The sequence below is a fragment of the Mytilus trossulus genome, chromosome 14 (genome assembly GCF_036588685.1).
Source record: "Mytilus trossulus isolate FHL-02 chromosome 14, PNRI_Mtr1.1.1.hap1, whole genome shotgun sequence".
In the NCBI taxonomy this organism is placed as follows: Eukaryota; Metazoa; Mollusca; class Bivalvia; order Mytilida; family Mytilidae; genus Mytilus; species Mytilus trossulus.
Window position 1 is genome coordinate 15,457,182 of NC_086386.1, and position 11,201 is coordinate 15,468,382.

The 11,201-nt window shown below is 35.0% G+C and overlaps 3 protein-coding genes across 3 annotated transcripts; all 3 read right to left on the bottom strand.

Moving 5' to 3' along the window:
- Positions 1–4,402: 4,402 nt before the first annotated feature.
- LOC134697506 (uncharacterized) lies at positions 4,403–5,653 on the bottom strand. Its single transcript, XM_063559785.1, has one exon. It carries the CDS (start codon positions 5,651–5,653, stop codon positions 4,403–4,405), a length of 1,251 nt encoding a protein of 416 aa, XP_063415855.1.
- Positions 5,654–5,722: 69 nt separating this feature from the next.
- Positions 5,723–7,783, bottom strand: LOC134697507 (uncharacterized). Its single transcript, XM_063559786.1, has one exon. It carries the CDS (start codon positions 7,781–7,783, stop codon positions 5,723–5,725), a length of 2,061 nt encoding a protein of 686 aa, XP_063415856.1.
- Positions 7,784–7,805: 22 nt separating this feature from the next.
- On the bottom strand, positions 7,806–9,023 carry LOC134697509 (uncharacterized). The gene has a single exon (XM_063559787.1). It carries the CDS (start codon positions 9,021–9,023, stop codon positions 7,806–7,808), a length of 1,218 nt encoding a protein of 405 aa, XP_063415857.1.
- Between the last annotated feature and the right edge of the window lie 2,178 nt (positions 9,024–11,201).

An 11,201-nucleotide genomic window follows, 5' to 3' on the forward strand; every position in this document is an offset into this window, starting at 1 on the left:
TTGCGCTGTCAATATAATGTAATTTTTCTTGACTGTTATACAGCGGAGAGGTTAAGCTAGCTTTAAAACAGTTTTTTGTCAAATTTTTTCTGCATAAGAACATGCCTGTATCAAGTCAGGAAAGCATCTTTTGGTTTTATGTATTTGATCTCTGAATGTTGCCATAATGCAAAAAATCAGGTTCATAGATGTTGCAGACTTTGAACAGATAAAAAAAACCAGACTGATTTAACACGTTTATACTAAATTCATGCATAAACCAACGGTCAATTTAAATAACACTAATTTGAAGTGACAAATACTTTAACAAAATGCAAAGATTTCTTATTTTTTCAGCGGAAAATAATAAAAGTGACAAATTTATTGTCGTGTCTGAATAACTCTTAACTGACACACATTTAATTGTCTAAACTATTAACAGACATTGTTTCTTAATGTTAAATAAAATGAAGTATTACTCACGTTATATTACAATTATGAAATACTATTAAATTCATGTCAAATTATTTTTTGAACAACCGTGCGCATAGTCAAAAGTAAAATCATAAAAATACTGAACTCAGAGGAAAATCAATTAGGAAAGTCCATAATCACATGGCAAAATCAAATAACAAAACGCATCAAAAACGAATAGACAAGAACTGTCATATTCCTGACTTGGTACAGGCATTGTCAAATGTAGAAAATAGTGGATTAAACCTGGTTCTATAGCGCTAACCCTCTCACTTTAATAACAGTTTCATCAAATTCCGTTATATTTACATGATGCGTTAAATAAACAGTCACAATTAATAAAATAGTCAAAATATGGGCTGAGCTGATAAACCAGAATTGTCTATCATATATCGTAACTGTTAGGACATAGATGGTTTGTGTCAAACAAAATGAATCAGAATTTCAATTGACTAGTTACCATTATTTGCATCGGAACAAATATCCAAGTATCAATATATAAAGTGGATATAAGACAGCCTTAACAGTATTTTTTGTTCTCTTTATATCAATTTTGATTGGTTGGTTTTTTCAACAAAGAAACCAAACTTTAAATTCGTAAAGCACAAACTCATATTTATCTAAAATCAACTCTCAATACTAAGTGATGACAAAACAAATCAAATATGCCTTATGAAGTAAAAAATAACGTTGCATACCTCAATTAAACTTTATAAGTGATTAACTATTTTTTCGTGTTTCTTTTCTTTTCTCTTGGATTTCTTCTTTTGTAAGTCCTGCATGGCATCTGTCCACTCCTCATCATAAATTTTACGTAACTTTTCAGCTAACATCACCGGTCGAAGTGGGTCAGTTAAGTCTGTAACGTTTGGATTATTGTCAGTAAGTAAAGGACCTGTCACATAACTTAGCCTTTAACAAAAATAGTCGTATAAATGGGTTGCAAATAATAGACATCAACATGGTGGTATATTTGAGTTTTAAATTAAGGAAAGCATATGAGAGCAAACTCGCTCTATTGTGTTCGAACTTTAGCAGAAATTGCAGGTTGACAACCAACATTAGTGCGATATTTGTGTATGTCTATATAGATATAGGAAGATGTGGTGTGAGTGCCAATGAGACAACTCTCCATCCAAATAACAATTTTAAAAAAGGTAAACCATTATAGGTCAATGTACGGCCTTCAACACGGAGCCTTAGCTCACACCGAACAACAAGCTATAAAGGGCCCAAAATTACTAGTGTAAAACCATTCAAACGGGAAAATGTACCTGCTAAAAACAAATAATGTTTCATATCAAAATAAGCTACGCTTCTGAGAACACTTCTTAAATATTAACAAATACTAGTAACTGGCAATAGGGTAGTATTTACTACTTAACAACAATTTTACCGTGTATTTCGATAATTGATTTCTATCTATCCAGTGATGATATGATAATATATAAGATTATACAAAACTTCCATCGTTTTTGAGCTGATAAACCAGAATTGTCTATGATATATCGTAACTGTTAGGACATAGATGGTTTGTTTCAAACAAAATAAATCAGAAGTTCAATTGACTAGTTACCATTATTTGCATCGGAACAAATATCCAAGTATCATTTAATTGTATTCTAATGAAATTGAAAGCCATTTACATTTGTCTCTACTAGTTATGCAGCATGCGGTTACTCGTTAGTTGCATATACAAAATTTATCATGTAAATAGAGTTTAAGACTACCGATAGGTTGCGTTAAGTCAGAGGATGGGTCTAAATTAAAATAAAATGCAAAATGTACTTAAAATCTATTTTTTTTTTCTAAATTATGATAAACGGTATGTAACACAAGGTTTTTCGTGCAGTAGAGATTTCAAATAAAATGACAAACGTTCCTCACTCGACGTACGCACGTAACGGTACCAGGTTATTGCTAACCAATTAATTTTGTTAAATGCGTCACTCAAGTTTTAACTAAGTTTTCCTAAACTATTAAACTTTTCATAATAAATTTTATCAATAATAAGTTTTTCTAAGATGATGAAAAACGAAACAAATCATGATTTTTATATATCACGTGATTATTGAGATTCTCGCCCAAACTTCACTGTCATAAGACGTACGTACCTACATTTATCCTTACCTATCATACGATTGACTTGAATTGTTTTCATGGATTTGACCATGGCTTTGTTTTTCCGATTTACTTTGCAAAATCTAATGAACCATTATTATTTGAAATTTTCATTGCTTTTGTTTGTCAGATTTGTGTCCCTTCTCAACTTTGTTTAATTAAATGTTTTATAATATTCCTTGTGTATTTATTATTAGGTAGATTTTTATTTTAGCAATCGCAGGGGAAAAATGATCACAAAATGTTAATCAAAATGTGTCTCTCTTCAAGTTGATAACTGGAATTGCATCATACTGTATTAAGCCTCAAACGTTCTCCTCTTTTGCAGTTAATCTACTTATTTTTATACATTCTTTTTTTCAACAGGGAAAACGTACGACAACGGGATGTGTATATTTAGAAAAATAATAAATACACAAGGAAATATTATAAAACATTTAATTAAACAAAGTTGAGAAGGGACACAAATCTGACAAACAAATAATAATACAGGTCTTATCCTTCTTTAAATTTTAAAAGTTGACAAACACTGTTCTTTCGAAAAAGTCAACAAAACTTTAAAAAAAAAAAAGAATATTGTAATTGATAATAATGTATGTAAATACTTATCTATGGAACGCCACAGCTGTCTTATGTGTAACTCTGATATTACTTTAGTGTTGTTTTGTCTTTACTATATATATATGGTTTTGACATCACGTAATGATGTTTTAATGTAACTCAATACGGAATAGTCATTACCTAATGATATTTCGATATTACACGATATGGTTTCATTTTGACTTGCTAAAGTTTTGTCATTACTCATAATGGTTTTGGCATTACTCGATGTGGTTTCAACATTATTTATTATGGTTGTGTCATTAGTCAATGTGGTTTTAACATTACTTGATGTGCATGTGACGAAACGTAATGTAGTTGTTTCATTACGCGATGTGATTTTGTTATTTCGTAATGATGATTTGTCTATTCTTTATATGGTTTTAACATGACGTAATGATGTTTCAAAATTTGACGATTTTACACTACTTGATGTGTTTGTTTCATTATTTGATGTGGTTTTGGATTTCTTTGATGTGGTCCTGTCATTCTTTGATGTGGTTATCCCATTACTTGATGAGGTAAAGCCATGTGACCAATTCTGAAACCCCTATTATAATTTTAGATAGATCTATGTTGATTGTGCTTTGAATACGAGCCCTTGATTGCGTGTAGCCATCCATCTAATTAGTGTTCAAATTAAAGGTCGGGTTACTGTTTGAGTTAACTTTTGAGTTAGTTTTCGAATTCAAGTCATGCTTAGAATATACGTGCTAGTTATCATCGAGTTCCCAATTGGATTTCGAGTTTGAGTCACATTTAAAGGCAGAGTTCCTTTTGAATCTGAGTCACTTTTTGAGGTAGAGTTTGAGTAAGATTCGAATATAAGTCCCACTGTGCGGAATAAACTAAGAAAGTCGTATGTGTACTTTGCGTTGTGTTTACTTTGCGTATAATATTTACAATGGCGAAGCCCATACCAGGTGTAAGCAACGTCACAAGCATGTGAACGTAAATACGGGAAACGTAACGTTATAACTTCGAACTATTCTCAACATACTGGGGCCCGCAAAGTGTATTTATGTACAAAACAATACACTATTACTTTAAATGTTCATAATTGAAACGAAAAAATATGATTTAAAATATGATGGGCAATTACAGTCTCTATAACGATTTGAAAATCGGACACAAAATTTAATGTACTCTAAGAATTTGTCCAAAATTTAATGTTCTCCTTTGCACGCATTGCTGCTTTCCGCATAGGCAGTGTTCTTTTGGTATCGACTTATTTCGTCTCCTCTGATGTATTTGATAGTTCATCTTCGTTGATCTCTAGCGGATAAAGTTTGACGATCGGACGTGAAGTCTGGCCACTGTTCGTTCTGATTATCGCCGAACGCACTAAACCATCGTTACCAGTAACAACTTCCTCCACTACTGCTGTTTTCCATTTAATTCGCGGTTTATCGTCATGCACTTGAACTACATCTCCTACTTTAATGTTAATCTTATTGTCTCCAGTCTTTTTATGAAATTTTCGAAGTGAGGTTAAGTACTCAAATCTCCAACGGTTCCAAAAATGTTCAATAAGAGTAGATAATCTTTGAGCACGTTTTGAAATATCTGAAGCATTCAATGCATATGTTTCGTTAATGTTGTCCATTTCGGTACGTGGATACGGTAATGTTGTAACTCGGCGTCCATACAACAGGTGCGCGGGTGTTAACGGTTCACTATCGATAATGTCTGTAGAATCATATGTTAGTGGTCGATCGTTCAGAATTTTCTCTATTTCTGTGACAAATGTCTGTAACATATCCAAATTGATTAACGCACATCCTAGTGTCTTTTTCAAATTTGTTTTTGTAAGTGCAATTAATCTCTCCCACCACCCTCCGAACCAGGGTGCACGTTTCGGAATGAATCTCCATTCGACTCCAAAAGAAGATAAAGCTTCTTCAAATTTCTTTGACTCACATAGCCGTTTTACCTCCTGTGACGCTGAAATAAAAGAAAGCGCATTGTCCGACATAACGATCTGCGGTAATGATTTCCTACTTGTAAATCGTCTAAATCCAAGTAAAAAAGATTCTTCGTTCATAGTTGGTATTATCTCCAAATGTACGGCTTTGGTCGACGCACACGTAAATAAACATATGTAAACTTTTTTCAATGTACCATCATTTTCCTTGACTTGAAGCGCTGCTGTAAAGTCTATACCTGTAACTGTGAAAGGCGGTGCTTCTTGAAGTCTTATTTTTTGTAATGGTAGAGGGTCTGGTGCCCTATACGGTTTTCCGTTGACCTTTTTGCAAGTTGTACATCTGTGAAGTAATTTTCGGGTGAATTGGCGCAAAGACGGTATCCAGAATGTTTGACGGATTTGTGTAACGGTGGCATTAACTCCAGAATGCATAACTAGTTCGTGTGAGTTCAACACTATAAGCTCTGATAATCGGTGATTTGCTGGTAAAATATAAGGTTGTTTTGCTGATTCGGATAATGGCGCATTATGAATTCTACCTTTACATCTCATTAAATTGTTTTCATCTAAATAAAGTTGAAGTTGTCGAAGTCGTAGAAATTTAGTTTTTTGCGCATTTTTTTATGTGAGTGCGCGTACTTCACCGGGGTATGCCGTCGCTTGGTAACATCGTATCCATAATATAGTTGATTGCTGTAATTCATCTGGTTGTATTTCCCCAGTGTTTCTAATAGACTTAGTTGTCTTACAATTTTGAATAAAACGTTGGATATACGTTGTCACTCGCAAAAGCTTCTTGTAAGATCCATACCTGTTAGCATTTATAATTTTGTCAATTCCAAAATGAAGATTATCATTTTTGTCAGTGTTGCTTTCTTCATCTAATGTCTCCTCATTGTCGTCTGCTAATACGGATAAAGCTGTGTTAATAGGTAAATGTGTTTCCAAGTTGGCTGAATTTTGAATTAGGCAAGTCGGTCCTGTTTTCCATAATACGTTCCCCATAAACTGTTTTGCGGTTATACCACGAGTGAGCAAATCAGCAGGGTTACAATTTGTCGGGCAGTATTTCCATTTGCATTCTTCCGTTAATTCATTAATCTCTTTAATTCGATTTGATACGAAGCGTTTCAACGGTTTTGACGTTTTTAACAATTGAAGTACAATTTGGCTGTCCGACCAAAGTGTCACATCTGTACATTCCAAAGTAGATTTAAGATGTTGTGTTAGGCAAGCTCCTATTACGGCGGCCATTAATTCCAATTGTGGCAATGTCAGCGTTTTAACGGGTGCAACGCGTGTTTTTGCCATCACTAATGCGGCACTATGTCCTTTCGATAGATACATGTATGCTACCGCTCCATACGCTTTCATGCTTGCGTCGACAAATACATGTAGTGATCTTGAGTTTGTATTTCCGGTAAAGTATTGTCTAGGCAATTTCATACTTGTAACGATTCCTATGTCTTTTGCCAGATCCATCCATTGTAACTGTAGATTTTCGGGTAGGGGTTCGTCCCAATCATAGCATTCTTTCCACAAATCTTGCATCAAAATCTTTGCTCGGATACTAACTGGGCTTAAAAATCCTAGCGGGTCAAATATCTTTGAAGATTCCTTCAGAATTTCCCGTTTTGTAATATTTGACGAAACAAACGGTAAAACTCGTTTTGCGTAAGATAATTCATCCGTTTCGACATTCCAACGCATTCCCAATATTTTTGCTTCTTTGTCGGTATCTAACACGTCCTCCTTGATAGCTAGATTTCTCACATTTTCGTTGTTTGAGGTCCATGAGCGAAGGTTAAATCCTGCATTTAACATCAGTTGTCGCGCTTCCTTGAAATACGTTACGGCTTGAGTTTTATTGCAAATGCTAGATAAAATGTTGTCAACATATAAATCCCTTGTCAGTATTTTAGTAGTTTCATTTTCTGTTTGCTGTAAGTGTTTTAGCAGGACAGCGTTTAAGATAAACGGCGAACACGTCGCTCCAAATAGTACAGACTTGAACCTAAATGTCGCTAAATCGCTTTGTTGGTCAACAGGGTTATCTAACCATAAAAATCTTGTGACATCACGGTCCTGTTCATGCAGTCCGACATGTAAAAATGCCTTCTCAATGTCAGTTACTATGGCAACCGGGCTCAATCGAAATCTGATTAAAATCTTTGTAAGGTCGTTTAAAATCGGAGGTGTGTTCATTAAGCAATCATTAAGACTCGGTAACTGTGATGCCTGTCGGCAGCTACAATCGTAAACGATCCTGATTGGTGCAGTTGTTGAATCCTTTTTAACGGGATGGTGTGGGATATAATGTACAATACCTTTACTAATATCTGGATCCTTAACCTTCTCAATAAATCCTCGGCGTTCTTGATCATTGAATATCTGTCCATATACTTTAAGCATTTTGGGATCTTGACTTAATTTTCGAATTACATTTTCAGTTCTGCGTTTCGTAACGACGAAGTTGGTAGGCAAGGGTTCATGATCTGGTTTCCATGGCAACTTTGCTATGTACTTGTTTTCTCGAAATTCGATTGCTGACTTTTGATATGTTTCCATATAATCTACCGTTTCAACATCTGTCGTGTTGCTATCTATTCCTAACGACTCTAATTCCCAAAATCTTTCTAAATTGAACTCCTTTGGTTTGTGCGATGTCAATATGTTGTACATACCTACATTACTCTGTTGTCGATTAGATGTTGGAATTGGACCAGACAATAAAATAGCCAAGTTTAGACTTTACGGCAGTTGGACCATTTCCTCTTAATATTGTATCCTCTACGAAATCCCAATAGAAATCAGCTCCGATGAGCAAGGAAATTTCAAAAGAAGAGTTGTCTTCTGTAAACGGATGAGCTAAACGTAATCCTTTCAGGTACTTGAATTCTCGCATACCATTACCGATGTAATTGGTTAACGGGCTGGCGATGTTCGGTACTACTAGAACCTCAACTGGAATTTTCGTTCTGTTTATCGACTCTACGTATACGCGTGCTCTTGACAAATGACGGACTTTGCTGTCGGTGCTTCCAAATGCCGATAAATGTATGGTTTCTGTTCCTAGTATTTCTAAATCTATTTTCGAGGCTAACTCCCCGGTAACAAAAGAGCGCTGTGCTCCTTCATCAAACAAAATGTGCGTATCAACATATCGATTTCCCCCAACTGGTGCAACGGCAGTTTTTAGAAGCACGTTCGAACGGGATTTTTCTTCAGACGAATGAAAACTTGCGGCGATCAATGTATCTTCGCTATCATCAACTACGGCATGAACTGACGTTTGCCTATCATTAGTACATGTATTTTCATGGCAGAGACTTGTTCGGTGCTTTTTATGGCACTGTCGGCAGCGAAATTTCGATTTACAATCTACGGAACGGTGTGATCCTAAGCAGTTAAAACATAACTTCTTTTCTTTGACGATTGATAGGCGTGTATCGTGATCTGTAACATTTGGGCATTTTGCAGGGTCATGTAAATTCTGACAGAATATGCAAGGCTTTTGTCGAATATTTTGTGTTTGTCTCTCTCGGTTATCGAATGTAACTACTTTACTCGGTGTACCTTTTCTATCAGCGCTTGTCAAAAACGATGCGGTCATTGCAGTAGGTTGCATTGAATTCATAAACGACGACGAGCGTTGTCCAGCTTCAATTATAGTGATTTCTTTCAAAATTCCACGTCTCAAATCAATCAATTCCCAATTATCGGAACCGTTTTCACGAGCTAAGTTTTGTCGTATTTCTGACGGAAGCTTGTTCAGTATTATCGGAATAAGTAATGCACCATACGATTCTCCGGAACGGCCTAACGATTCAAGATCTCTTATATAAGCCTCTAACTTGTCGTAATAAACACGTAGACTGAGTAGGTTATTTTGTGGTGCTCTAAGTTCTAGCATAGCTTGCATATAAGCGTTTGTAATCTTATGCGATTGTCCGAAGCGCTCCTTTAAGGTGGTATGGGAGTCTAAAATAAAAATGATAGAATTTGTTCATACTTTGCCAAAATGTAGTATCTATTGATACATGTTAAAAAATATTATAAAAATGATAGGTCACCGTGCATTTTTTCAAGCTACAGGTCGTGACAAAATGACACATTTTGTATGGATTATACAGGAAAAAACACCATTTTATGAATAGAAACTAAACGAAATGATAGAATTGTAAAATAAATTAGGAAAATATAGCTTTCAAACAATGCTTTGATAATATCAAAAGAAAAGATAGGGTCACTGTACTTTTTTTCCGGCTAAAATACAAAGTAGGAAAATTCCATGAACAATCCAACAGAAAATGCACTGTTTTAGAGTTATCTCCCCTTAAAATGACAATTTTAAAATATTTAAAAACAACCAAAAATAATATACACTTGTACATATATTTATATTTATAAGTTATATTCTTATAAATTGGATCTTTAAAATGAAAAAAAAACATGGAATATCTGCATTCTTGCATCAAATTTTGCTAATTTGATAGAAAATATGAACCTTAGATTCTCTGTTTTTTTACAATCCAAGATGGCGAAAGACACCCATACCACCTTAAAAGTTTAATAGCTTCCATGTAATTTGAGTTTGTGAGCGGTAACCCGTCAATAGTTCTTGCAGCATCATTAACAAGCTGGGATTTTAAATAACTAAATTTCTGTACGTCTGTGAGTGTTACATTGTAATGGACGGAAGATTCAAAAGAGTCCCAAAATGTTTGCCAAGTTAGAATTTCTCCATTAAACATGGGTAGTGTAAGTTTCGGCAAATGGTGATTTTGGTTGCTAGGTTGCTGGACGGGATACATTTGTGTTGTGTACGGAACAGAACTGTGTTGATTAACGTTTTCAAAAGTGTGAGATATTGCGTGATCATGCTGTAGGATATCATTATCAGTACATACTTTTTTTGCGAATGTTTTCCGTAAATGTCGTATTTTGGTGTTCAAAAAGAATTTGTACTCATCTGCATTTAGAATTTCCTCCTCGATGTCCTCCTCCTTCAAAGAATTCATAATATCTTCGTCCAATGCACTTATAGTTTTCTGTTTTTGAATTAATGTTTCTAAAAGTTCAGCACTTTCTTCATTGTCCAAGCTTGATTCATCTTCCGTTTTTCGTAAAAGTCTCTTTACTGCACTTTTGTGACCGGCTCTGACTGCTTTCAGCTTGCTGTCCATCTTTTCCAATGGTCACGGCACCATAAATGTGCGGAATAAACTAAGAAAGTCGTATGTGTACTTTGCGTTGTGTTTACTTTGCGTATAATATTTACAATGGCGAAGCCCATACCAGGTGTAAGCAACGTCACAAGCATGTGAACGTAAATACGGGAAACGTAACGTTATAACTTCGAACTATTCTCAACACCCATTAAGATTAACTAAGATTTCAAGATGAAATTCGAGCTATTTCATCTGTCTTTGTGAGTTCGTTATTAAATTTTCTAGATCGAAACAAGGGCTTTTGCTCGGGCTTCCGAAAAGAGGGCTCCGGGATATGCGTACTATATAAACTAAGTTGCAGTATACTAAACGCAACATAGCAGGTGAAATAAAAATAGATGTGGTGTGATTGCCAATAAGACAATTATCCTCCAGACGACATGTGACATATAAATTATCCAAGGTCATCAAAGCGTGAAATACAAGTCAAGTAGTGTAAGGCCAACATTTTCTGTCAAAAATATAAACTGATAAAGTTGCATGGGTACATGATGTACGTGTTTTAGAGCACCCTTGATACTACCGCAGAGGTTGAACCCTGAAAAGTTTGGGGTAAGTAAGTACACATAATTTTTGATGAAATAAAGAAAATGTTGAATATCGGACCCTTTGGACCTCAATGTGGACCATTTCGATAATTTGGCCCCAAATACCAAAATTCCAAAATTAAAAACACAGTGAGATTCAGCATACCAAAGTACCCCAAATATTCAATTATTGTTGAAATTCAAAAGAATATATTTCTTGACAGTAAGGACCCCACAAACTTGTTAAATGGACTCAAAAAATAATAAACACAATCATGTATGGATTCAGCCTACCGAATGACCTCAAGATTCCTTTTGGACCCTGTGGGCCAATTTAAAACC